Source organism: Pinus tabuliformis, chromosome Q (assembly GCF_031772625.1).
Source record: "Pinus tabuliformis cultivar Carrire ecotype Pingquan chromosome Q, CPIR1, whole genome shotgun sequence".
NCBI lineage: Eukaryota > Viridiplantae > Streptophyta > Pinopsida > Pinales > Pinaceae > Pinus > Pinus tabuliformis.
Window position 1 is genome coordinate 537770482 of NC_142296.1, and position 27150 is coordinate 537797631.

At 37.2% G+C, this 27150-nt stretch overlaps 1 protein-coding gene across 1 annotated transcript in view; it reads left to right on the forward strand.

Annotated features, from left to right (window-relative positions):
* AT-IE (histidine biosynthesis bifunctional protein (HISIE)) overlaps window positions 1-26773 on the forward strand; it is a 190338-nt gene extending 163565 nt beyond the window's left edge. Inside the window, exon 5 of the mRNA XM_089384819.1 lies at window positions 26265-26773. Coding sequence (XP_089240945.1) covers window positions 26265-26469 — 205 coding nt within the window. The 3' untranslated portion in view covers window positions 26470-26773. The remainder of the gene's footprint in view (window positions 1-26264) is intronic.
* Window positions 26774-27150: the final 377 nt, after the last annotated feature.

The window sequence follows — 27150 nt, forward strand, 5'->3', positions numbered from 1 at the left end:
GAACAAACAAATATTACGATGAAGCTCTGCCTAAGAAGAACAAGACTGAAGAATCGGAAGTCAAGGACTTATACTACTAAGTCCTCTCTCACATATCCCTCCTAGTCTTCTTTTCCAAGTTTTGTATTGTTTTCCTTTAGGTTTTGATTTCTAGAATTATAGGTCTAACATGCCTTGTTAGAAATTTTTTGAATTATTTTGATAAGTTGTAGGTGTTGAAATATGTAACTAGGTTTGGTCTTCATAATGACATATGTCATCACGATTTTTTTGTATTCAATGTAATGAGAAAAATAAATTATTATTGTTAACCTTGAGGCATGGTTTTCACGCTCACGAGGAATTTAATTTATAGGTCAAGCTCCTATTGAGAGCTTTTAGGGCTTATGAGTCATTGTCATGTATGAATGACCCTTTTGGGCATGTTACATATTGTAAAAAGATTTATGAAAGTCAAAGTCAAGTCAAAGAACTTGCAAAAGAACAAGTCATAATGCAAAAGAACAAGTCGGCCTTCTCAAGCATCAAGTTGGCTTAAAGACAACTTCAAGTTGGCCTAAGGAGGCATTCATTCAACATCATCAAGTTCGATCTAAGCGAGAAGAAGTGACTGAAAAGGGCAATGAAGAAAGAGATAATCTCCAGCAGAAGACATCGAAGGTTTGCATATGTTTCAAGGCTTGAATCTGTCACACATGCGAGGAAGGATTAGGGCATTCACCTGTTGCAGAAAGGCTCAAGTGCTTACCCTTAGGAAGCCAGAGCAAGACAAGGAATTGATCTATCTTTCACGCCGAGATCGCAAGAAGATTAACTCTAGTCAAGCGAAGGAGGAAAATGACTGAAATTACCCCAAGTCTGCCACACGAGCGAAAAGTACAGTCCATTGCAGGAAGCGAAAAGTTGTAGTCAAGGAGGCTGATAATCTCAGACTAGTGTTGCAGGAGTGAAGGCTAAAGTGGAAGAAGAAATTGTAGCTGAATCAAGAAAAGACTAACTTTTACTTGAGGCAAGTTGACTTGGTCTTGGAGAAGTTCTTGGTCAAGGGTCTATGTCTTGAAATTTATCAATTGAAGATAATATAAGAAGAAGAATTCTGTGGGTTTTCCTCTCAATCTTGGAGAGGTTTTGGCCCTGGCTGATCACCTATATCTTGTGTCTTTTGTCTTTGGGAAGCTTGAAAGATAGCTGAAGTCTATGGCAATCATTATTGAAAGGAAATAACTCTTGGTAACCTCATTAGAAGCATAAGTAGCATGGGTAAAATAAGAATCATTTAGTATGAAGCTCATCATACATCATTGGGAAGGAGCATCTGCTTGGGGTGCTTGTCAATAAATATTGTAGGTATAAGAAGTAAAGGTGAATAGGCTAAGCCTTCATTTTAAGAAGCACGATAGGAGGGAATTATACAGACCCTTGGGCACTATTCATGATGTATGGATACTTGGAAGAAGTAGAAGGTTGAAGATGTCAACCATGGTTAAAGAATTACAGTCAATAAAGTATGAAAGGTTGCATCACATTAACAATGGCATACGATTGAAAGCGAGAGCTCATGACATAATTATGGGAAGCTTGAAAGATAGTTGAAGTCTATGGCAGTCATAATTGGAAGAAAATAACTCTTGGTAACCTCATTAGAAGCATAAGTAGCACTTATGGGTAAAATGAGAATCATTTAGTATGAAGCTCTTCATACATCATGGGGAAGGAGCATCTGCAAGATGAGGATAAAGAGAAAAAAGGAGATCGTGAAAGATGCAACTATAGAGAAGGCAATCAACATCTCATGACTAGAAGAATTGATATGATATCTCCATGGGAAACATATGAAGACCTTGGAAAAGTTTGAAAAGAAAGAAGACCCTTGACAAATGAATATCTTGGAGATGTGTCAATATAAATGTAGGATATTGATGTTGCAACAAGCAGATGTCATGATGAAGGGCCATCACAAAAGATAACTTTTGATTTGATGTTCATTTTTGATTTTTCGAATAATATCTGGATGGGCTAATACAGGGCTACATAAAGAGAAGTGTGGATATCATCTACAATTGATACTCATGTGGAAGGATGGAAGATCCTGAAAGAGACATGATGTGAAAAAGGTAGCTATATGAGGAAAAGCCAGATATGGTCCAATGGATCACCCTTCGAGGAAAGGAAGAATGGCATGACTCCCCTGATTCAAGAGGGAAAGTGATGGATGGTTGATGCCCTACAAAGAAATCCCAAAAGATGAAGGCTCCATAATGTTAAAATTAAATTCATGACATTGAATGGAGGAGCACTACAAGCAGCTGAAGGTCCCATGATCTCCACCAATGAAGAAAGAGCTGTTGCTGGAAACAGGTCCCTGGTTAAGAGGGAGCCTGGAAGCAAGTTTCTGATTAAGGAGAAATTTGGAAACAAGTCCCTGATTAAGAGGGAGCTTGGGTACATTCCTTTTATAGGAATGGGTACATTCCTTCATTGGAATGGGTATATCCTCCCTAGTTGAGAGGGAGAGATAGACACATCATTCTTGTCTTCACTTGGGAAGAAGGAATGGAGAATTGGGTAAGCATTTGGCATTCGATACTCTTTGAGGATGTGGTAGGGCATCCAAGATAAGAGTAGTCGTAGAGGACCGATATTCTTTGAGGATTGGGAATCCAAGATAAGAATAGTCCTGGAAGGACATACCCTGTGAACACCTGGGTGGGGTATGCTCCTTGAGAGACAATGATGAAGGTGTCTATAAATCATTGGTCTCACCAACATTGTGCTCTGATCTTGTGGAGAGATAGAGCTGTTAGTCAAGCCCTTGCTATGTGACAATGCTGGATGATATGATGCTATACAGATGGATTACCAATCCAACTCTTCGTATGAGAATTCCCAAGATTGAGAATGTCCAGGTACCTTGTATGGCTTATGAATACCTCCCGAGGGAGTGTTGAAATATGTAACTAGGTTCGGTCTTCATAATGACACATGTAATCATGATTTTATGTATTTGATGTAATGAGAAAAGTAAATTATTATTGTTGACCTTGAGGCATGTGTTTCATGCTCAAGAGGAATTTAGTTTATAGGTCAAGCTCCCATTGAGAGCTTCTAGGGCTTATGAGTAATTATCATGTATGAATGACCTTTTTGGGCATGTTATATATTGTAAAAAGATTTATGAAAGTCAAAGTCAAGTCAAAGAACTCTCCAAAGACCAAGTCATAATGCAAAAGAACAAGTCGGCCTTCTCAAGCATCAAGTGGCCTAAAGACAACTTCAAGTTAGCCTAAAAGCATGGAGGAAGAGTCTATATATAGGAGGACTTGGCCTCACTTAAGGAGGCATTCATTCATCATCATCAAGTTCGATCTAAGGGAGAAGAAGTGACTGAAAAGGGCAGTGAAGAAAGAGATAATCTCCAGCAGAAGAAATTGAAGGTTTGCATCTGTTTTAAGGCTTGAATTTCTCATACATGCGAGGAAGGATTAGGGAATTCACCCATTGCAGAAACGTTGAAGTGCAAACCCTTAGGAAGCTAGATCAAGACAAGGAATTGATCTATCTTTCAAGCCGAGATCACAAGAAGATTAACTCTAGTCAAGCGAAGGAGGAAAAGGATTGAAATTACCCCAAGTTTGCCACATGTGCGAAAAGTACAGTCCATTGTAGGAAGCTGAAAGTTGTAGTCAAGGAGGCCGAGAATCTCAGACTAGTGTTGCAGGAGCGAAGGCTAAAGTGGAAGAAGAAATTGCAGTTGAATCAAGAAAGGATTAACTTTGACTTGAGGCAAGTTGACTTGGTCTTGGAGAAGTTATTGGTCAAGGGTCTAGGTCTTGGAATTCGTCAATTGAAGATTCTATAAGAAGAATAATTCTGTGGGTTTTCCTCTCAAGATTGGAGAGGTTTTGGCCCTGGCTGATTGCCTATATCTTGTGTCTTTTGTCTCATTTTTCATTATGGTTTTGGTAGTTGTTTGATGAAGAAAACACAATAATAATCAAAGATAAAGAAGAACCTAATCAAGAAAAAGAAAAAGTCTTCACAAGTAGTTATCATTGCAAGAGAAATCATCTTTATGCTACTGCCCCAGATTTCTCAACAGTAGGTGTCCCTCAGAAAGATTGAATTAAGAGGACGCCTCCGCCATTTTGTGAAAAGATAAGTATTATGTTCTTTGTTTTCTTCTTTTCATGTTGGGTTTCCTTCTCACATCAAGATTTGTTTGTATCGTATGCTAATATCCTTTTCTTTATATCTTTTCCTTGGTAAGAAAGATTGTAGAATACACAAAGATTATGGAGGATACTTCAAAAGATAAAGTTGAAGCATGGAAAAGTTCTATTGCAAAGGAAGCCTTTCAAGCATTGATGTCCTACAAGGTTTGTTAAAGAACAATTCAAGGTATGTCTTAAATTACAAGTTGTATTACGAAGTTCTCTTCATAATAAAATGTATGTCCATTCTCTTTTGAAATTTGCTTTACATTACTAACATCGCTATGTCTAGGGTTTTGAATCTAAAAAATTCTTGTTAGGGTGATTGATCATTAGATTAAGTCTACCTTCGTCATACCATTGTTTTGATCATTCTTGTGAAACCCTAACCTTTAGGGTTCACTATAAAACCCTAGGCTATTGATGCTAAGGGTATGTTAATAATGTTGAAACACTAGTCCTCTTAGGGTTGTTGATAAAGTCTAGAAATCCTATTGTTTGGATATTTAGGGTTTTGGTATTGTTATGATAGAAACCCTAGTTCTTTAGTGTTTGCTGTTAATATCCAAGTTATGTATTGAAACCCTAGATGTTTAGGGTTTGGTGAATTATGGTTTATGCACAAAACCCTTGTAATATTTATAGTAAGATTCTAGGAATGAGACCTTAGATGTATATTAGTTCGTATGATCAAAACCCTAGCCTGGAGAAATTTGTTGTATATCTAAATTCGATGTATTGATATTTGTATTGATGAGAAATGTTAGTATGCTAACCTAATTGTTGATACTCATGTTATAGTTTGTGAATTCTAGTGTTTGTAACAAAACCTTGGTAGAGATTGATAATCTAGGATATGATGATTTAATTTTGATCTAGGGTTTGCAACAAATCTTAGTAAAGTCTGACATGTAATCCCAAAAGCATATTATTGAAACCTTAGATGTGTAGTACTATGATGGGATTGTTATTTGATGAAGCTTTGTGTCTCAAAGATGGAGTCTAGGGTTTATGACAAAACCCTAGCAAGTTGTTAAAATCTATAATATAAAAGGATGTAACCTTTGCTGATTATGAACCTAACTAGGTTTAGGTATCTCATATCTAAAGTTTGAATGTTTTAATGCTTCCATTATAATGACATATTTAACTTCATGCTTTTGTATGTTTGTATTTGGTTGTAGTTGCTATTAAATTTTTGCAGGTACATAATCTTCAAGATGATGAAGATGTTTGTATAATAATAAACATGATGAAGGAAGTGATATGAATGATGATGATCAAGATGACCTTGGTGCCGTAAGAAAGAATGATGCCGTGAAAGGTTCTTTGATGTTATAGAAGAAGGAAGTGGTTGATCTCCCTAAGTTGAAAGGGAGCCTAGATAGAAGTAAGGGTATATCTCCCCAGTTGAGAGGGAGGGCATATTATGACAATGAATACCTTGAAGTAAGTGAAAGTACTACAAATGAATATTCATGATCCATGAAGTTGCAATCAAAAGACTTGAGAAGTACTGAGGCTGTATTTGGTGCTTTCGACAAGATGTATTTGGATAACGTGATGATTATATAAGCAACATCCTAATGATTGAGGACCTCAAAGGTTTGTGTTTGCTTGTATGTATATATATATATATATTTGAAAGTCTATCACTGATTGAGGTTGTATTTGTACGGGTAAATTGCTCCATAAGAAGGTTGAACACTTTGGAAACATGCTTGACAAATGGATATATCTAATTTAGTTAATAGGGAGAGATGAAACATCTAATGGCAAGATGCTTGGGAGGACATCTGGGCGACCTATGTGTTGATGTCTAGATCCTGAAATAGGGAGGGTGGCTTTGGTCATGGAGCTTCGACCTTGCATACGCACCTAGATTCGTGGGTTGATGGTAGCAATGTTTTAAAACTCCGACTCTGACTTGGAAACGATCGAGGGTCGACTTCGACTCCGACTCGGTATTGACTTGGCCGGTTTGATTTCAATGACTCAATTGTTGTAAAAAATACATTAAATATTTATTTTTTTATAAAAAACATAATTTTAAAGATTTTCATTTAAGTTTCCAAACACAAAGCTTTAGAATATAGAGAGAAAACAACATATGATCAAAGTAAGCTCATGAGTATATCCATTATATCAAAATGGCACCCAGTGCACTGTCCAATACAAAGTTCATACTTAGCCACCAATGCCAGGATTTTTTTTGCCTTCACCCTAAAGACAATCACTAGACTACAACAACAATAATACCAATTCTCTACCCCTAATGAAGTCTCAAAACCCTTGATTTAATTTTGGTCAAGCTCTAGGACAATCAGAGGTAAATATGTATTTATTAGTCCATTACTAGAACATTTGCCTTTTTAAAAACATTGTATGGCTCAACCTTGCTTGAAACTATCACCTGTCTTATTATCAGCCAATGCATCTTCTTCATCATCAGATAGATTCTAGGCCACGTCTCCCTTACGGTCGAGCAAGAAATTCCTCACTATTTTTTACCCTCCCTGTGTTCCGTATTGGTAAGTGTTAGCGGATGTAGTAACTTATGTTCTGTATCGTGTTGAGTGCATTGTTTCAGTTTTCTAATTGATGCCACTAGGATAATAACCATACTTCGGCCTTGTAATTTTCAAAACTTTCTCACAGTGATAGATTACTTTAGAGCTATAAATATGCAATAAACGACAACCCAACCATTGATATGTAGGTGGTGGAACAACTTTTGACAAGCGTGCTTCAGGATTTTTGTCGAAGAGCTGAGCCGATCGAGTTGTTACCGATTTGGCTGAGTCATTACCGAGTCGGCTGAGTTGTTAGCGAGTCGACCGAGTCAATGATTGGCTCGATAACAACTCGACCAGCCGTTCCGTTTCAGCCACCAAGCCAACTCGGCCATGTATTGGCTCGATCTGACTCGGTTGAGTCGGAGTCGACTCGGCCGTTTTTTAAAACAATGGATGGTAGAGCTTAAAAGCTTGATGGTACCTAGAGTGGCTAAAGCTTGAGTCCATCTTAGTCCCACTCGATTAGAGTACCCTGGTCAGGTATCTAATCTATAGCATTGGGTGTGCTATGACTCTTCATAGAGTACATCATTTTGAGATCTTCCATGTACCTCTGTATATATATTTAATTATGAATACTTCCCTAGTTTAGAGGGAGTGTTGAAGAATGTAACTAATGTCGGTCTTCATAATTGTATTTGAGTCATGATGTAATGTATTTGTCAGAGGAAAGAAAAAGAAATTTTATTATAAAAGAAATTGACTTATTAAAAAATGGGTTTCATGCTTGGGTCAATTGTTTTTAGGTCAAAGCCTCCATTGAAGGCTTCTAGGGTTTATGTCAAATGTTGTTGTCCATGTCATAATATAAAAGTCCCTTCTTGAGCTTCATTTGTCAAGAAAGAAATTAATTTTAATGTAAAATAGGCCAATTATCCCACCTCCACCAAGTCGACCTCAAACTGGACAAGTCAGCCTAACTGAAGGGTAGAAACTCCTGTATAAAGGCAACAACTCGACCTCATTTGATACACTCACTCATCAAGTTTGATCTAAAACTTTTGGGGCCAAAAAAATTGCGAAATTCAAGGGAAGAAGAGGAAAGGGCTAGCGAAGGAGAAGGAGGTCTCTATCAAGCACAAGAAGTCGAAATTCTCTCTCTCTCTCTCTCTCTCTCTCACGTGTGAAGCTGCTGAGCTGCTGGAGGGGCGGAAACTGTAGTGCTGAAGTTGGGCTGAAATTCTGAGTTATTGAGGGCCGAAATTTATTGATGGGTTGTAGCTGTTGGACAAGAAGAGACTATTGAAGGTTACTGAATTGCATTGGAAGGCTGACTTGGTGGGGTAGGAAGGTCTTTGGGTCTAAGGTCTTGGTCTATCTCAACTTGAATTTGCTAGTGGAATAGTTTGACTAGGTTTTCCCTTATAGAGGGGTTTTAGCCCTGGTAGAGTGCCTATATCCGATGTCTTTGATCTTCGTATTTTGCTTTTGATAATTGCTTGATGAAACAAAGATAAAAGAAGAACATAAGAAAGTTAATAAGAATTCAAAGTTATCACAAGTAATTATCAACATAAGAAAATCCTTTTTGCCTTTCCGATTTTCTAACAAAAAGTAGTATGTGACATGAGTGGCTAAACTCACCACCAAAGCACACTCTAAATCCAACATCATCCACATCTGTTGAAGTTGCAACTCCGTGTTTTTTCTTACCCTTCTTTTTCTTACATTGAACAACATAGTGACCCATCTTCCCACAAGCAAAGCATTTCACTTTGCTCATGTCCTTCTCATTAGCCTTCTGCTTTCCCTTCTCCTATGGTGCTCCACTAGAAGACCCCTTCTTGACCTTCTTTCCCTTCTTTCCCTTAGCCGCAATAGCAACATTCTCCTCTTCAACTCCCTCACCGCTCTTGCTGCCACCTCTTGCACTCCTCCTGATCTCCCTCTTGGATGAAATCGTCCCACATCTTCCTTTAACCAGGAAAGTGCTCTCTGGCCACCAAGCCTTGGATAAATCCATCGCACTTCTCGGTGAACCCATCTAAGGCAATCCTAACCAACTGCTCCTCTGGAACCTCCAATGGAAGCTAACTCATCCTTCACCTGTGAGACTCTGGTGAGGAAAGAAGTGACACTGTTGGTCTTGGTCATCTTGGTGTTGCGTTGTTTTTTGTCTCAGCACCGTCTTCCTATTCCCATTAGAACTTTGATGCAAAGAGACCAAGGAATCCCACATCTGATATGCATATCTCATCCTTGAAACATGAGGGAATAAATGGACGTTGATGGCATCTAGAAGGATCCTCTTTGCCTTCACATTCTTCTTGTTGAATTCCACCAACTGCATCAACAACATCCCACACTTGCACCTCCTCCAGTGAAAACATAATCCTCTCCTTCCATGGGCCAAAGTTTTCAGCCCCCATCAATCTGTTCTCTACTCTCAACCCATTTGCCATGACCCCACAACCAACAAAATGGAGCAAATCTGGAAGCTAGAACCTTCCTCCCTCCAATCTGCGGAAGTCTTTGGATTTCTGGCAAAGTTTCAAAGGTTTTGGTTCAATGTTTGAAGACTTTAGATGCTTGCTGCCCTCTTTATCAACTGACTGAAATTGGAGATTTGAGCCTCAACTTAGCTTTGATACCATGTAGAAAATTTTTGATCTGCACCGTTAACCCAATTTACAAGTTTGCATGTGTTTGTTTAGGCCCAATCCACATGTTTTGTGACGCTGATATAAATTTCAGTATGCATTCATTGCAAACATTATAAGAGTAGTTCCACTATTTTTCACTTTCCTATCAGCTGGTAATTAAGACAAAATTTAGGCAGGCATTCACACATATGAGACACTTATTTTTGGTCACCCCAGAAAAACTCCGCAACATCTTGGGCAAAACCGATCTTCAAAGAGGATTTTATTGCTTGAGAAATTTAGACTAAGTACATAAAATAAAGACAATACTTATCTCCCTTTTCAGCTGAAGCAATAAATGCAGTTTCTGGATTTTTTGCCCACTGCAATTTTCAGATTTTCGCAAAATCTCATGCCCATAATTTCTTAATTTTCTCACTGCCCAACTCCTCGAATTTTGTGCCCAAATTCTGCCTCGAAATCGGTGCCAAATCTGCCTTGATTTTTTGGCAAACAAGTGACTGAGCCTCCTTGATTTTCATGCCAGACAGCTGTTGAAATCCTCGATTTTCACGTTGCCTGTTGCTGACTGTCCCGAAATTCGTGCCTGACCTGAGTTGCTTCCTCCTCGAAAATCATGCCTAGTTCTCCTTGAAAATCCTGCTGTAGACCCTCGAAATTTGTGTTGCTGCCCCTTGAATTTTATGCAGCCTATCCCTCAATTTTTGTGCCTCCTCTTGAAAATCATGCTCAGTTCAGCTCCCCTCCTTGGAATTTGGGCCCTCCTTTCTCTGCTGCAATTTCTCCTTGAAGTTTTCTCTCTTCTCCTCCTTATGCTCTCTCAAGTTTGAGTGAAGAATGAGATCCCTTTTCCCTCTTTTTGTTGGAAAGTGTAACTAGGTTCGGTCTTCATAAGGACATGTGTAATTGAGATTTTATGTAATTGATGTAAAGAAGAAAATAAAATTATTTTTGTAGTACTTGAATCATGGGTTTCATGATCAAGAAATTTTATTTTAGTTAAGGTTCCCATTGTGAACCTTTAGGATTTTGTCATCAAGTCATAAAAGTCAAATTGAATCAATGTCATGTATGAAGGACCCTTCTTGGGTATGCTACTTATTTGTATAAGTCATTAAAAGGATAAAAAGCCCCTCCAAGACCAAGCTAAAACATCTCCTTCAAGGCGGCTTGAAGATGGAATAAAGGATCTACATCAAAAGGACATGTTGACTCACATACATGTTATGTCGACTTATTTTCATGGGCAACCACTATAAATAGGCAACTCGGCCTCATTTCAGAAGCAAGAATTTCGGTCAAGGTCTGAAATAAGGAGAAGTGCGGAAATCACTAGAGAAGGAGCCATATAACCAACGAAGAGAAGGCAAGAAAAAGCGAAGTGTTTTGGGACTGTTTTTGGGTAATATACACTTCACACGTGCGAGATTTCAGAACCTCTGTTGTAGAAAGAGCCGAGATACTTCAGGTATTACAATCATCATGAAGAAGGCAGATTTGGAGGAAGTCTAATAGATCCTCTAATCGAGTTAAGGAAGGTGAGTTTCTCTCTCTCCAACGAAGAAGGTTGAAGGACAAAATTGCTCAAGGACCAAATCTAGGGCTCTCTGAATTAGGGCCGAAAAGTTTCAGATCTGTTCAAGAGACCGAAGTTTTGAAGGGTAGCCAAGAAGGAGGAAGAAGCAAGAGAGTTGACTATCAAGAAGGATCTTATTAAGGAAGCTTTGTGACTTGGTCTTGGAGAGGCAAATAGGTCAAGGGTCTTGGTCTTGGTATTCGTCAATTGAAGTCTCTATAAGAAGAAGAATTCGTTTGGGATTTCCTCTCAAGTGGGAGAGGTTTTGGCCCTCGCTGATTGCCTATATTATGTGTCTCTTGTCTCTTTATTGTTTATGCATTGGTAGCTGTTTGATGAAGAAGAAAACTATAATAATCTAAGTAAAGGAGATCCTAATCGAAGAGGTACAAAGCATTCACAAGCGGTTATCTAAAGAAGAGATCTACGAAGAAATCTGCACCAAAAGAAGTCTTGGAATCATCATCAAGAAAAGAAGGCCAAGACTCTACATCTAGTCAAGTTGAAGAAATCTACAAATCCAAGCAACTTGAAATCCATTCATCCAAGAGAAGCACTTCAAGAACAAAGATCACATTATTATCTTGAAGAAAGACAAAACCCTGGAAGCATTCTTAGATGCACACTCAATCCTTGAGTGGAAGTATCTTAAAGACTGCGCATCCAAAGGAAGCTAGATAAAAAAACGTTGTCATCATCAAAAATTGAAGCAGGGATTTCATCTTGAAGAAGATCATTCAAGAAGCATCAAGTCATCATCAATCATCAACAAAGGGATCGAGTTGAAGATTCTTTCTTCACTTGACAAGTAAGTACCTTTTCTTCTATAATCTAATCTAGTAAAATGACTTCATTTTGCAAGGAGATCTATAAGCTGGTTGGGTCATCGAACTTCCTTGCATGGAAAAGGAGGATAGACATAGTCCTCGAAGAAAATGAAGTTATTGATCATGTCAATGGAAAAGTCTCCAAACCATCCAAAGGACAAGCACTATCTAAATACATGGAAAGGGATCTAAGGGCTCAAGAGATTCTTATGGAGTCTGTTAAAGATCCCCTCATTCCCTATATAGCAGAGCTGGAGGCATCAAAAGAGATATATGAGACGCTGGTAGAACTATTCTTTGAAAGTGCGATAAGAAAGATCATATCACTTAGATCTGATTAATTTGTGATCTGATCTATACAAATTGAAGGTATCAAAGGATGAAGGGATATCTACATATCTCTCAAAAGCATCTCAAATAAGAACTCATCTACAAGATCTAAGAGAGATGATATCTGATAAAGAAATGGTCTCCATTTTTCTAAATGCATTAACTAATGAACAAGGTGACCTCGTATCAAATGCCCGTAAGGATAAGAAAGCTATCCCTTTCAACAACTTGTGGTAAGCTCATCAAAGGTTTGTTTGAGGTCAACATCAAGTTGTTTGAAGTAGGAAACCAAATGTATCTTTCTCATATTATTTCAGATCCAAATTTTATTTAGAGAGAACAATACATCCCTGTTAATTAACTACTTAAAACCTTGTTTCCTCTCTATCTTTTGCTTTCTTTAAAAGTGTCAAATTTCCTTTGTTTTTGTTATGCCTCCCCTAGACACTATCTTAGGTTGAAGGCCAAGCTTTGGATGAGGCCTTCCAAGAATTGAAGGCTACTACATGCTATGAAATTGTGAGCAACTTTAAGGGTGCAAATAGATGGGTTAAAGGACCAAATATTTTACAAAAGGGTACAATGAACATGATCTTTGTTTCCCTATAAAATGCCATTTCTCAGCGTTAATCAAATCAATAGAAGCCAACTTCCAGTTTGTCAAGATTCACCTCCCTAGCTGGAATTATTGTTTATCATACAACTGGTTGACTACAAAAGGGAATCACTCTTCCTAGAGATAGACATAAAAATATTTGGTATGAACGATGTCTTGAATTGGGTTAGCCAACTAGAGCAGTATTCATTCTTGCAAAATTTTTTGCTAGATTAGGTGGCCTTAATGCCACTTTACTTGGAAACATTAACAATCCAATTGTTTCAATGGATACCAAAGAGGAGACTTCAAGATTAATTTTCCCTTGTGCTAAATTTGTGGGGCACTTTATTCCTTGCTATGGTAATATCGTAGCACACGAGAGTGAGACTATCTCAATCTATTGTCCAAATTGAGCTAGTCAAAGCTGGTGGTGGAATATGCCTTGCAACATCAAAAATTGGCCACTAGGGTAGAGCACTTAAGTGGTCATAAGATTTTTGAGTTTTATATTGCTATCTAAAAGATGTAATTCAACATGATCTTAGGATATTGGTCCTAGCTAATTAAGTTAGCTTGCATATTGTAGCTAAGAATAAATGTTTTTTGTGGGATCCATGGTAGGAGGCAAGGATAGATATGCTCTGATCAATACAATAACACCCTAGGTTGCTGAAATCACATTAAAGGAGATGGAAGAAAGGCGAGCTAAAACATTGTACTTTATTTGTAACAAAATTGTCCAAGGGGCATAAGTATTATGAAAAAAGATTGTTTACATTAAGAAACAATGGGGACAATGACAAGGAGCTTCGTTAGGAGCCTTGAGTATAGTTTGATCCTCCATTGAAGTCTTAGGAAGAAGTTTCCATTATATTGATGCATGCCTTGGTAGGTATTAGTACCCTTCAAGCCCTTGAGATTGAAGGATACTTTAGCAAGGCAAGTTTTATAGTCTTCATTGACCAAAGTACTACCACAACTTCATGATGAAAAAATTAGCAAACCTACTCTACTACATCACTTGTTGAACTACAAAATTCCAACTTATGATTACAAGGGAATTATAACTTGTGGATGAAAAAGCCACAACATCAAACTCAAACATGCGAGATTACAACTATTTGATTCCCATGTATGCCATTCATATTGAAAGTTAGATGTGGTTCTAGGTGTGTAGTGGCTAAAAAACTATGGGTACATTTGCCATGAAATTAAAGGAATTGCTTATGTTTTAGTCCATGGAGGGAAGTTATATCCACTTCAAGGCCTTGAGGCTTTACCCACTTGAGTGATAATTACACGTAGGATGGAGAAGTTTTTCAAGAATGTTGCTAATGGATTTATTTGCAAAGATTTATTCTATGGAAGCTCAATAGGAAGCAAGAAACTTTCTCATAGACTTGAAATATTTCTTGGATAAGCATGACATGACAAAGTTGGCTGCAAGTGAGTGCTCATCTTGGGTGGGCTTTGTATTTAATCCTTCCCTTGGATGCATTTAGTAGCTGCCCACACTACCTAATACCACACGATAATTGGTACACTAGAGCCCACAGGTCCCCTTCATATCGTACTAGGGTCTCAGTGCTCTCTTAGTCACTAGGTTTGGCGAATTTTATCAAATAAGTTCGAAATTCGCCGAACTTCAAGGGAAAACGAACTTAATCGTTCAAGTTCACCGAATTTTATGGCGAACTCGAACTTCATCACGAATGCGAATTTTATGGCGAACAAATTCGTTGAGGTTCGTTTATGGTTTGATAAAATTCGTTTAGGGTTCGAATAAATTCGTTTAGGTTCGTTTTGTTATGCTATTTTAAATAAATTTACAAAAGCATTGCGGGCCTGTTTTACCAAATCAACAGCAGTCTGTGGGTTTCATTGTTTGCCGGGTTAAACGATAGTTTCATTGTTTGCAACTTTGCGCGGGTTTCATTGTTCGAAGGGTTTCATTGTTCGCCAGAGGGTCTAGTCTACAGAGTCTGCAGTCCAGTCTACAGAGTCATTGTTCGGAAAGTTTCTTAGACTGAGATTAATATCAGTCAAACCCAACATTTGCAAATGCACGAAAAGACTATTCATCCCAAAGGGGTTTGTGAAAAAATTTGGGCAAACGTAAGCAACTTCTGGTTTAACTATTTAAGAGGGATAAACATCGTTACGATGATTTAATTGATCAGTGTATCCGTGGGCAAAAAAACATGTTTATCTATTTGAAATATCCTATACATCTCCTGTTTCTTAGCAGGTTCATTAGAATACGGTGATGGTAGTATCTTCTGTTCCTCTTTAGATGAATTAGAAAGGATACTCCCATCTTACAATACACCTCAAGAAACCGATCTAAAGGGACTACACCTGTTAAAAAAAAATTCAAAGGAAGTTTGACCTCAGAGATTCTTCAGTAGTCCATTTTTAAACAAAGAAGTTTCAATTCCTCAACTTAGCTCTAAAATCTAATCTTTAAAAAACAACAAAAATATTCGCTAAAATGCTACTATGTTTAGAATAAAATAATCAGGTAAATTGGTTGTTTGTCGCTGAAGTAACACACAATGATCATAAAAAAAGTTGACAAATGTTCTAGCTCTTATTTCTTGAAACCTTGGTGAATTTTATGTAATTGTATATACTTGTACTTGTAAGTTTGTAACTTGGTAATAAGCTACGGAGGCTAGAAAATTTATATGATTTTGACTTTAAATTGATTTTTTATATATATACATTTTTTATTTTTTATTTTTTAATTTTATTTATTTATTTTTTTATTTTTTTTCGAATTTCTATATGTTGAATTTTATGTCGAACTTTATCGACAAAATTTTAGTTGCCGAACTTTATTCGAATTTCATGGTCGCCGAACTCGAACTCGAACACGAACCTGGTGACTTAGAGTGCTGTGATCCGCTCAACCAAGAAGGCATATTGTTACTCTCACTTATGAAACTACTAATCTGGAGAGTTGATTGATATTGTTTACCATGAGTCAGGCAATGATTTCCAAGGGACTTTCCTTGGAACAAGATAATCAACACCATTGAGCTTATAGTAGGTAGTACTCGCCCTATTGTTGCGTTGTACATGTAGTGCTATTCCATGAGCCAATTAGTTAAATTTGATCATCAAATGGCCTAGGAGATGCTACAAGTACTTAATAAAATCCTTTAATCAACTTAGAACTGTTGAAATATGTAACTAGGTTCGGTCTTCATAATGACATATGTAATCATGTTTTTATGTATTTGATGTAAAGAGAAAATAAATTTATTATTGTCATTCTTGAGGCATGGGTTTCATGCTCAAGGAAAATTTATTTATATAGGTCAAGCACCCATTGAGTGCTTATAGGGCTTGTCATTAAGTCAACAAGTCAATTGAGTCATTGTCATGTATGAAAGACCCTTTTGGGCATGTTACATATTGTAAGGAAAAAGTTATTTGAGTCAAAGACCCTCCAAGACCTAGTCAAACATGCTATAACATGTTGGCCTTCAAGGAGACCAGGTCGGCCTATTGGAAGGGCTGTTCAACCACCTCAAGAAGCATATAAGGTTGATCTCGACCACTTTGTGGACACATTCGATCAGAGAAGAAGTTCGATCAATAGCTCAAGAGGACAAGAAATAGCCAAGCAAGGAAGAGGAGTAATGAAAGGAAGGAAGAATGAAGGTTTTGGAAGACTGTTTTGGACAAAATCTCTCACATGTGTGACTGCAATTAGGGTTTTTGAAGTGGAATATTGTAGACCTTGAAGAAGCCAAAATTTAGCATGTGAAGGATCATTCTTGCAAGCTGAAGTTCCAAGGAGATAAGTCCTAGACAAGCGAAGAAAAGAATCACTTCAATCTGCCCTAGATTGGTCACATGTGCAAAATTGCAGGGATAATAGGGAGGCCAAAAGTTGCAGGTAAGAGAGGCCGAAGTCGCTCTCAAAATTGCAGGTCGAAATTCTTGGTCAAAGGAGAAGTGGAGGTTGCTAGAAGGCAAGTTTGACTTGGGTTGAGAAAGTGCTTCAAGGAGAAGTTTGACTTGGTCTTGGAGGGGTCTTGGTCAAGGGTCATAGGTCTTGGAATTCATCATTTGAAGTTCTATAAGAAGAGGAGTTCTTGTAGGTTTTCCTCTCAAAAGGAGAGGTTTTGGCCCTGGCTGATAGCCTATATCTTGTGTTCTCTTGTCTCATTGTTCTTTATGGTTTGGTAGTTGTTTGATGATAAGAACATAATAATAATAAGTGAAAGAAGAAACTAATCAAGATAAGTTTAAAATACATCACAAGCAGTTATCAAAGTAAGAGAAATCTACTAACCTAGCCGCCCAAGATTTCTTAACAAGAACAAGATAAGCAAAATAGGTATATGGATTTTGTAGTGATAGGCAATCCTCATTTGGCAAGTGGGTTTACATACTAATTAAGTCTTATAGGTAATCTGACCTCAAACAAAAGAAGTATTAGAGATTGGATTAATTGTTTTTAGATCCTACAATTCCCTTGCAAGAGTGGATAAGTAGCTTATGAGTTGAAGTTGTTTTCCTTTTAATGCATTCTCCAAGTTTTCCATGTCTATTGCTCTAAAGAAGGTAATTGGATGGAACTTTCTAATGTAGATTGTGTTGAAAAGTGTAACTAGTATTGGTCTTCATAATTGTATTTGGCTCATGACATGATGTAATTATTATTGTACTTGTCAAAAGAAAGAAAAAGTTTTTTTTTAGTAAAGAAAATTATTTATTTAAAGCATGGGTTTCATGCTCAAAGTATTTGGGTCCTAGGTCAAAGCACCCATTGTGTGCTCTAGGGTTTTTAGTCAAAGTCAAAGTGTCATTGTCAAGACCCATTTGGGCATTTGTATCAAAGAATTTTATTTTATTTTTAGAAGTGTCTAGGTATGTTCTCCAGATCAAGTCAGCCAACCGGTAAAGTTGGCCTAGAGTGGGCTTGTAGGGCAACTTGGAAGGCTATAAATATACACGTTGATGGATCTCTCTTGATATGGTTTTGTAGCTAGGAAAGATTAGAAAAGCTCTTGAGGGTCTAGACAAAGCCTAAAGCGGAGGATGAAAGAAACCCTTTAAGGAAGCACACATCCAATTATTCTCTAATTTGCGGTTTGGAGAAGGTTAGCACAGTCCGAAATTGTAGAAGGGTTAATAGAGTCCAATTGCAGAGGGTTACCGTAGTTTGAAGTTGCAGAAGGCTACCACAGTCCGAAGTTGCAGAAGGATACCACAATCCGAAGTTGCAGAAGGGTTACCACAGATCCAAAATTGCAGAAGTGAAGAAGACTTGTTTTCTTGGTTGGTTGACTTGTATCTTGGTGAGAACTAGAGGTCTTGTTTGGTCTTGGAAGTCTCCTTTGAAGTTGTTTCTATAAGAAGAGAAGTTCTTTTGGGTTTTCCCCTTGGAGGGTTTTTGCCTTGGCTTGGAGCCTATCTCTGGTGTTCTCTTGTTGTCTCCGTGATCTTCATTGTTTTGACAATTATCTTGATGATCTGAACAAAATAATAGAAGAAGTAATAATAATATCACAAGAAATTGTCATGATAAAGAGAAATCAATTTAAATAAGCCCTATCTAGCTGCCCTAAGATTTCTCAACATGGTATCAGAGGTAAGTTCAATAACATAAGGGAACTAGAATATCACTGATTAGGAAGGAAAAGGAAAAGGGTTTCAAGCTGTGTTGCATGGGTACACGCACCCGGGGGTGGGGTTCTCGAACCCGTCCCGGGTTCCCGCACCCAAGTACCGGATTCGGGTACGGGTTCTTCCCAGACGAACCCAAAAGAACCAGGTTCTTCCATGAAGAACCGGGTTCTTCAAAAAAAAAAATTGGGTTCTTTTCCTTTAACGGGTTCTTGGGTTCTTCGGGTGCTTGGGTTCTTGGGTTCTTCGGGTTCTTCGGATTCTTCGGGTGCTTGGGTTCTTGGGTTCTTCGGGTTGGGTTCTTTGGGTTCTTCATAAAAAAACTATATTAAAAATTTAATTTTCAAATAATTTTTTTTTATTGAAATTTAATAAATAACTTATAACAAAGGTAAACTTAAGAAACCCTAAATCTTTAAGACTTTAACTCTTGAGTCTTTACACAAGCAAATATACTGATACCGTGATACGTGATTATTCTTGGAACAAACACTATGATCACTGATTTGAGGCTTGAGCCGTCCCCGTTTACCATTTTTAGCGGCAGTGGGCAGCTTCAGCAGCAGTGGGCAGTGGGCAGCGTCAGCAGCAGTGGACAGAGCAGCTTCAACGACAGTGGACCGTGGTATTTACAAGTTTTCCTTTGCAATTTTATTATTTCAATTTTCCATAAAAGTTTAAAACCAAAAACCCAGGCCTGTAGACCCGTGTTCTCTGTTCTCTGTAGACCCGTGTTCTCATTTCCAAAGATTACAGTTTCCAAAGACTGTCTTTGTTCACATGCCTTAGCATTGCTCTGTGGGCATGACGTGCTGCTCAAGGGTAATGAATCATTGTAAAAATTTATCAACAGTGATAAGTTTTTCAAAACTTATGAGCGACACTGTATTCTGAAATCATATATGATTATGATATCTCAATATTATAAAAGGAACATTATGGGTGTACAATCCCACAAGCAGAATATCATATCATATTGCCTGTAGCTTTGTGGAAATATTTAATAAGGTGATGACCATAGTTGGAAAAAAAGGGTAGCTGTTTGCACATTCATGAGTCCCTTCCTACCGCAGGAGACTCTTATTATCAGTCTCTCCATTAGTCTTATGCTATAAAAACAATTTCAAAACTTATGCCCAAGGTTTGTTAGAGTCTCAATGTAAATTATGAATCTCCTGTATTTGTGGATCTTCAATGCCTTTAATATTATATGGCATCGAAACCAGAACTGGAAAAGAGACCTCTTACTCTGTAATTTGAGCCTGTAGATTCTTGTAAATCAATTTGGAATGAATTTAATAATTTATGAAACATTCATTCCTGAGCCAAATAAGTTAATAAGTTAATAACCATCAAATTATAAACTATAAATGCACACATACAGGTTCAGACATTTTCGGTCAAATAGAAAGTAGGATTGAGACCAGCCATAAGTTGTAATTAGCTGATGTTGTTAAATGGCGAAGGGCTATTTTGGACAATGGCTAAATTAAGTATCAAAATCTGCCAATTTCTCACAGCATTCTGAAAACATCATGTTAAGATTAAAACTAGGAAAATATGCCTAAATGAATAAGCGTGTTTTGTGGAAGGGTAAGGCTGCCACTGTTTTAACTTTTAACTTTTTGGGATTGCTTTACCACAGAGCACACCATGCATGGGGCAGGTGGATGATTAGACATCAAGAAAATTCTAGACCACTATCAGGTTGAGAAGAATCTCCTATGAAAAAATTGTGTTTTTATATGGGAGAGACTAAACATTCAAAGCAAAGTTACAAGCTCAAGCTCCAGCCAGAATGAGCAATTTCAATAAGGAGAAAAGCTGTCTTGAAATTAGAGCAGGAGGCAGAAATGCTAACAGCCTAACACTCCTTGGCTGTGTAGGAGGAAGGGTCTGTACGACTACAACCTGATTCATTGATAGGCATCCTTGCAAATGAACCTAAGCTGCATAGTTATTTTTAATTTTAAAGCCTGTGTGTGACAAAATCTGTCCCAAGTTTCAACTTTCACCCAAATAGCTGAGTCTAGCATTTATCCTAGTATGTATTTTGAATTTTCAGTTTTAGTAGTAGCCTTGAGCTCTCTCACATAGCTGTCACAGTGTCATGGTTACATGGAAAAGATTCAAAAGAATGTTATGCTGTCATAAAATATAGCTTAGTCTCTCATTAATATTTACTATTAACATCTATTAAGTTTTAACATAACTTTTACTTTGAATTTTGTTAAATATAATTATTAAAATTTAATATTATTATATTACCCGACGAACCCATGCACCATGTTTCCAAAAATGCCGTCCCCATCCCCATCCCCGCACCCACGTTTCCTGGCAACATAGGTTTCAAGTCTAGCAAGGCCGAGCTACCTAGAAGGTGAACCACACTGGAATAGAATATTTCTGGGCTACTTTTGTATGACCAAACCTCTGTAATTAGGATCGAATTCCAATTCTAGAAGGACGAGAGCTTGAAAGAACTACCGTATAGGCAACCATAACATCTTTCTCTTGAAATGCGTAAAAGAGTCCTGTATTAGGCCGCATACTTAAGAAGAGAAATGAAGATTTGTGAAGAGGAACAAAAACTTGTGCTCAAGTTTAAGGGTCTTGAAATCATCTCAGGAACTTTTGGTTACTATACACATTTATATAGGAGGACTGAGCTCTATTAGTGACAAAGAAGTTGACCTAGAAGGATAAGAAGAATCTCTGTTTTGTAAGGCATATTGGGTCTATTTGAAAGGTTTACTTCAGTGATAAATGAAGCCCTAACCAGATTTTGAAGAGTAGTGGTATTGCCTCTTATTCTTGGAAATCTTTGGTGAAAGCATCTTACCATCTTGGGACCAACTTGAAGCAAGCCAACATTACTGTGTGCCTAGAAGATCTCATCAAACTCAAATTGATGAAGCTCTATTCAGTACAAGGAAATATCCTTGAGGATCAAATTATACAAAACAAGGGTATCGTTTGAAAAAGACATTGCATCCTACCTTGTGAAGATATCTCAATTAAGAGATCAGTTGCATGCCCTTGGAAAGACAATCTTTGATGCATAAATAACAACATATGTTCTCTATGCTTTGCCTCCAGAATGGAATTCTTTTGTGACCACCATATATTCAAACTCCCAAATTCGATGAGTTGTGGTCTCATTGTGTAATGGAAGAAACCCGATTAAAGCCAAAGGATGAAACTGATCCTCATGGAAAGTCACAAGCCTTTGCAACAAGAATGAGGGAATTGAAGAAAGGAAAGTTTTGTTCCTGCAACAACTCTACCCTAACTAGAAATAACACTTAGATTCAAGAATACAAAATCAATGAAAGAAGTATGTTTGGTGGGAAAGTTGCGTAAGAAAGTCGAAGAAACTACAAAACATCTTACTTTGGCGTTGCTCATAACATCAATGAAGGATGTAGTATCCCTTGAAGGCATACTTTGGCATCTTTGAAGACAATAAGGAGTTCATAGCATCTAGAAGTCGGCATTGTGGAGACTTCATATGATCATGGAAGATAAAGGTATGTAATCTTGAGGTATGTATAGCTTGTTCATTTGTTAAAAGTCTAACATGAAATACATTAGGGTTTTGTGACATATTTAAAGTTTAGGGTTTATTATCTTCATCTTGTTAAAGATTATTTACATCTAGGGATAGTAAACTATAGTCAATAAGGGAACCGTAACCCTAATTTGTTCATTCTTAGAAACCCTAGCTCTTGATTTCTAGGGCTTGTAGCTAGTCTAGGGTATGTGGCAAATCTTCACTAGGATGAAATTTAGGGTATATCATTATGTCTCTAGAATTGTTTAGGGTTTGTATTTGAAAACCCTAGGAAATCACTCTAGTAGATTCCTTAGATCAATGAAATTGTCTTCATGCTTTTGTACTTTTATATTTTGCTTGGTAGTACTTGTCAATGAATGTTGCAGGTCCTTAATGAAGGAAACAAAATTAGAAAGATATGTTGATCTTGTGAAAAGCATGATGAATAGAGGAAATGGTAGTTTGGTAATCAAATTGGATCCTTGGGCACTCTGGTAAAGGTAGACTCATATGAAGATGAACTGTGAAGACATTGATTAAAGATTGTCATGGTGAGAGGTAGCCCTTCAAAATATGATTAAGATTATAAAATTTATATTATGTCTCCATCATATAAAAAGGTACGATCAATTGTAAATTTGCTTTATATTAATAACTCTCTTGTATCTAGGGCTTGCTATAGAATCATGAAGATTCTTATCTGTTAGGGTGTTTGATCTCTAGATTAAATCAACTCTTGTCGTAGCCTTTTGATTTTTTAGGGTTTGTTGATGGTATCTAGGGCATACGTTGAAACCCTAGCTTTTTAGGGTTTGATGATAATATTTAGGGTCTATGAAAATACCCTTATAGAAATTGATAAAAGACCCTATGGCATGAAAATGAAACCCTAGGTGTAAATATTTCGGCTATGGTTGAAACCCTAACTTGGTTGAATTGTTGGATGTTATTCAAAGTTTTGATAACCCTAGATGCTCTCATTATGATTCCATGCTAACCCTAGATTGATAAAGATTAACTCCATGCTCTTATACATATATACTTGTGGTTGGTTGTACTTGTTGATGAGATTTGCAGGTACATAGTTTTCAAGAGGTTGTAAAGATGTATGCCTACCTCTCACTTGATGATGACTTTATAATGATGCCGAGCATGATGGAAAGAGGGAGCTATAATAACCTTGATGACATTGAAGTTTATATTAATGTTTGAAATATGACCTTGATAAAAAGAATAAAGTTTTGGAAGGTCAAAGTTCTTTGATGATATGTTGATGCAAAAGAAAGAGCCTGTGTAGTTGGAAGAATAAAGTTGTTGATGATGGACTTATCTCCCTAAGTTGAGAAGGCGCTTGGATGAAGGAAAGTATATGCCCCTAGTTGAGAGGGAGGACATGATTATCTACTTCATGTATCATACACGAGGCCAAGACTAACAACTGTACATGAGGAGAGAAAGAGATTGGAGAATAGCTAAAGCACTACTGATGGTTAGTTTGGATGTCTCGTGAATAAGACTCGGATGTTTTGAGAAGTGTTGACGTTGAGTTTGGTGTTGCTTGAGCGGTTGGAAAAGGAAGCTTCCTTCAAGATTTTTTTGAATATTTTGATGAACAAAGTAGCATTAGAATGACTGAGGACCCCAAATTTTGTACTAGCGTATTGAGAACCAATATATTGGAAGTTTGATATTGGTTGGGTTTGTGGAGCTACATGATGTTCTGAAAGATGAAAAGTAGCTGATGTGTTGATCTTTCCCTAAGAAGTTTTGATTTGGTTGAGAGGGAGAGATGAAGTACCTTAGGCTGCGTGCCCATATGATGGTACTTGGGAGGACATCTTGGGATGGTTAGTATTGAGATCTTAGTTGTTGTTTGGCCTTGATGATGTCTGGATCACAGTGTGGGAGGGTATCTTGGTCTTGTGGAGCTTTGTTTTAGTGTTTTACCTTTAAGATACTTGGACCCCTTAGGGTTGGTGTCTTGGCATGGAGACCTGGATGGTATCTATATCCAGTTGGATTGATACCAGGGCTGTAGCCTGATTGTACCTAAAGTAGAAGTTGCTTTGATGACACCTTAGTCCCTATTCGGGGGATACCTTGGCAGTTATGGTATCTAGATCCCTAGCATTGCATATGATGATACTCTTCTTATGAGAACTTGTCAAAGTGAGTACTATCCTTGTACCAGTTGATCAATTATGAATACCTCCCTAGTTAAGAGGGAGTGTTGAAAAATGTAACTAGTATCGGTGTTCATAATTGTATTTGGCTCATGACATGTAATTATTATTGTACTTGTCAAATGAAAGAAAACTATTTTTTTTTTTAAAGAAAATTATTTATTTAGAGCATGGGTTTCATTCTTAAAGTATTTGGGTCCTACGTCAAAGCACCCATTGTGTGCTCTAAGGTTCTTGTCTTGAGTCAAAATCAAAGTGTCATTGTCAAGACCCATTTGGGCATTTGTATCGAAGTTTTTTTATTTTATTTTTAGAAGTGTCTAGGTATCTTCTCCAGGTCAAATCGGCCAGCGAGTAAAGTCGACCTAGAGTGAGCTTGTAGAGCCACTTGGAAGGCTATAAATAAGTGGATCTTTGACCTCATAAGTGACACACAGACAGATATCTCTTGATATGGTTTTGTGGCTAGGAAGGATTAGAAAAGCTCTTGAGAGGCTAGATGAAGCCTAAAATGAAGGAAGAAAGAAATCGTTAAAGGAAGCTCGCATCCCATTATTCTCTGATCTGCGGTTTGGAGAAGGTTACCACAATCCGAAATTACAGAAGGGTTACTACAGTTCGAAGTTGCAGAGGGTTACCGCTATTCGAAGTTGCAGAGGGTTACCACAGCCCGAAGTTGCAGAAGGGTTACTGTATATCCAAAATTGCAGAAGTGAAGAAGACTCATTTTCCTGGTCGGGTGACTTGTATGTTTGTGAGAACTAGAGGTCTTGTTTGGTCTTGGAAGTCTCCTTTAAAGTTGTTTCTATAAGAACATAAGATCTTTTGGGTTTTCCCCTTGGAGGGGTTTTGCCCTGGCTTGGAGCCTATCTTTGGTGTTTTCTTGTTGTCTTTGTGATCTTCGTTGTTTTGACAATTATCTTGATGATCTGAACAAAATCATAGAAGAAGTAATAATAATCTCACAAAAAATTATCATGATAAAGAGAAATCAATTTAAATAAGCCCTATCTAGCTGCCCTAGGATTTCTCAACAGATTGAACTTTAAAAATTTGACATGAGGGTAATTTGATTCTAGAATGACATAGTTCTTGATTGTTAGACTTGTCACCTTAGAAATAAATCTATCCCAATGTACCTCATCAAGTGGTAGAAAATTCCTCTAAAAGAAGTCAGATGGGAATGCTGCTTTCCTTTTAGTGCATTCCCCAAGTTTTCCATGTCTCTTGCCCTAAAGAAGGTAATTGGATGAAACTTCTAATGTAAATTGAACTTCCAAAATTTGACATTAGGGTAATTTGATTCTAGAGTATGACATAGTTCTTGATCTTTAGACTTGCCATTTTAGAAATAAATCCATCCCAATGTACCTCATAAAGTGGTAGAAAATGCCTCTAGAGAACTCACATGGGAAGGTGAACGTTTCACACAAGTTATGAGAAGTAGAGTTGGACTAGAATTGGAAAAGCAGGATTGGAGCAGAATTGAAAAAGACCAAAACTCAAATTGGATTGGAATAGGGACAAAATTGGGTTGAAGAACTAATCGATTCAGAAATTCATAAAATATAATAATATATGAATTTTTGATTAAAAAGTGTATTCGTGTATATCAATGTATATTTAAACTGTTAGACACCAAGCATGCAAAATTTGTTCATGTATATAGCCTGTAAAAGTGAGTATGACAAAATAATAGTGACTGTGATACATATTTGAACACAGATAGACAAATATTGAAGTTCTGAATGGCCTCTAGAGTCCAAGAATACTATACTGTGATACCATGACAAATAACTTGATTATATCATCAAAATCATCCCTTAAATGCTAAACATGAAGTACATGATCCCTTAAAGTGGCAGGTCTATTCGGCGTCCCGTTTCCTGTCATGATGGAATAATTGAATGCCTCTCTTGTATTTTACGATTCTTTTAGGAAATTAAAGTAAGAACCTTGTGCTATTTTATATGCATTCTGAACATCAATGTGGTTGTTCTTCATGAATTTTTTGTTCAGCTCTTAACGGTATCTATTTTATCTGATAATTTTGTTGGATGCTCTTTCTAAGCTTTTCTTTTGTGTCTGCCCAACGTCCTCCATATGTTGCCCATTTTTTTTGTATTTTTATCCTCTAACATGATGTCACCTTATATTGCAGTGAGGAAGCTAGTGAACTGTGCCATACATTAGAAGACAATGAAGACAAGTCACGCACTGCTTCAGAAATGGCTGATGTTCTTTATCATGCCATGGTGTTACTTGCAGTTAAAAATGTCAGAATGGAGGAAGTTCTTGAGATTTTAAGAGCTCGATTTGGTCAATCAGGTATTGAAGAAAAGAATAGCAGGAAAAGTAATGGCTAATTCTAGATTTGTACTGCTTCGAGTACTAATTATTTAAGAATATGGGAAAGAAACGGAGAATATGTTGCAAGGTTGGTAATAGCTCAGCATAAATTTACAACTAAAAATTATTAATGGGCATTTTATCTTTATTTTCTCAAATGATGTAAGAAATAAATGCTACTATGTCTTTCGGTGAATGTTTGGTCGTTGTTCCAGCTGCCTACTGCATGCAGGGTAAAGCGACAAGCCTATGTATGCCATTTAGCAAACTCATTTTTGATTAGATTTGGAAAGAAATATGGAAAATGAACATCTTTAATTATTTTCTTTCCCTCTTGTTGCTGTATATTTTCAGTAACTTTTCTCGTCAAATATCATGATACTCCCTTAAAAAGATTTTTAAGCTGCACATCTGTTTGCCTTGAAGAAAAGCCCGAATTCTGGTAGCTTTTGTATATATATTATGTTGAAGAGTCTAGGGCAATTAGAGTTAATGAGATTCTTCTAGTCATGATAACTATTTGTGAGGTGTTTTTAACTTTTCTTCTTATTCCAATCTTCACTTGTTATTATTAGAGTGTGTCTTCCTTTAGTTTATCAAATAGCTACCAAAACAAAGAGACAAGAACACAAGTTGTTGGCTTTCTGCCAGTGCCAAAACCTCTCCCTCTTGGAGAGAAAAACCCCCACAAAATTCTT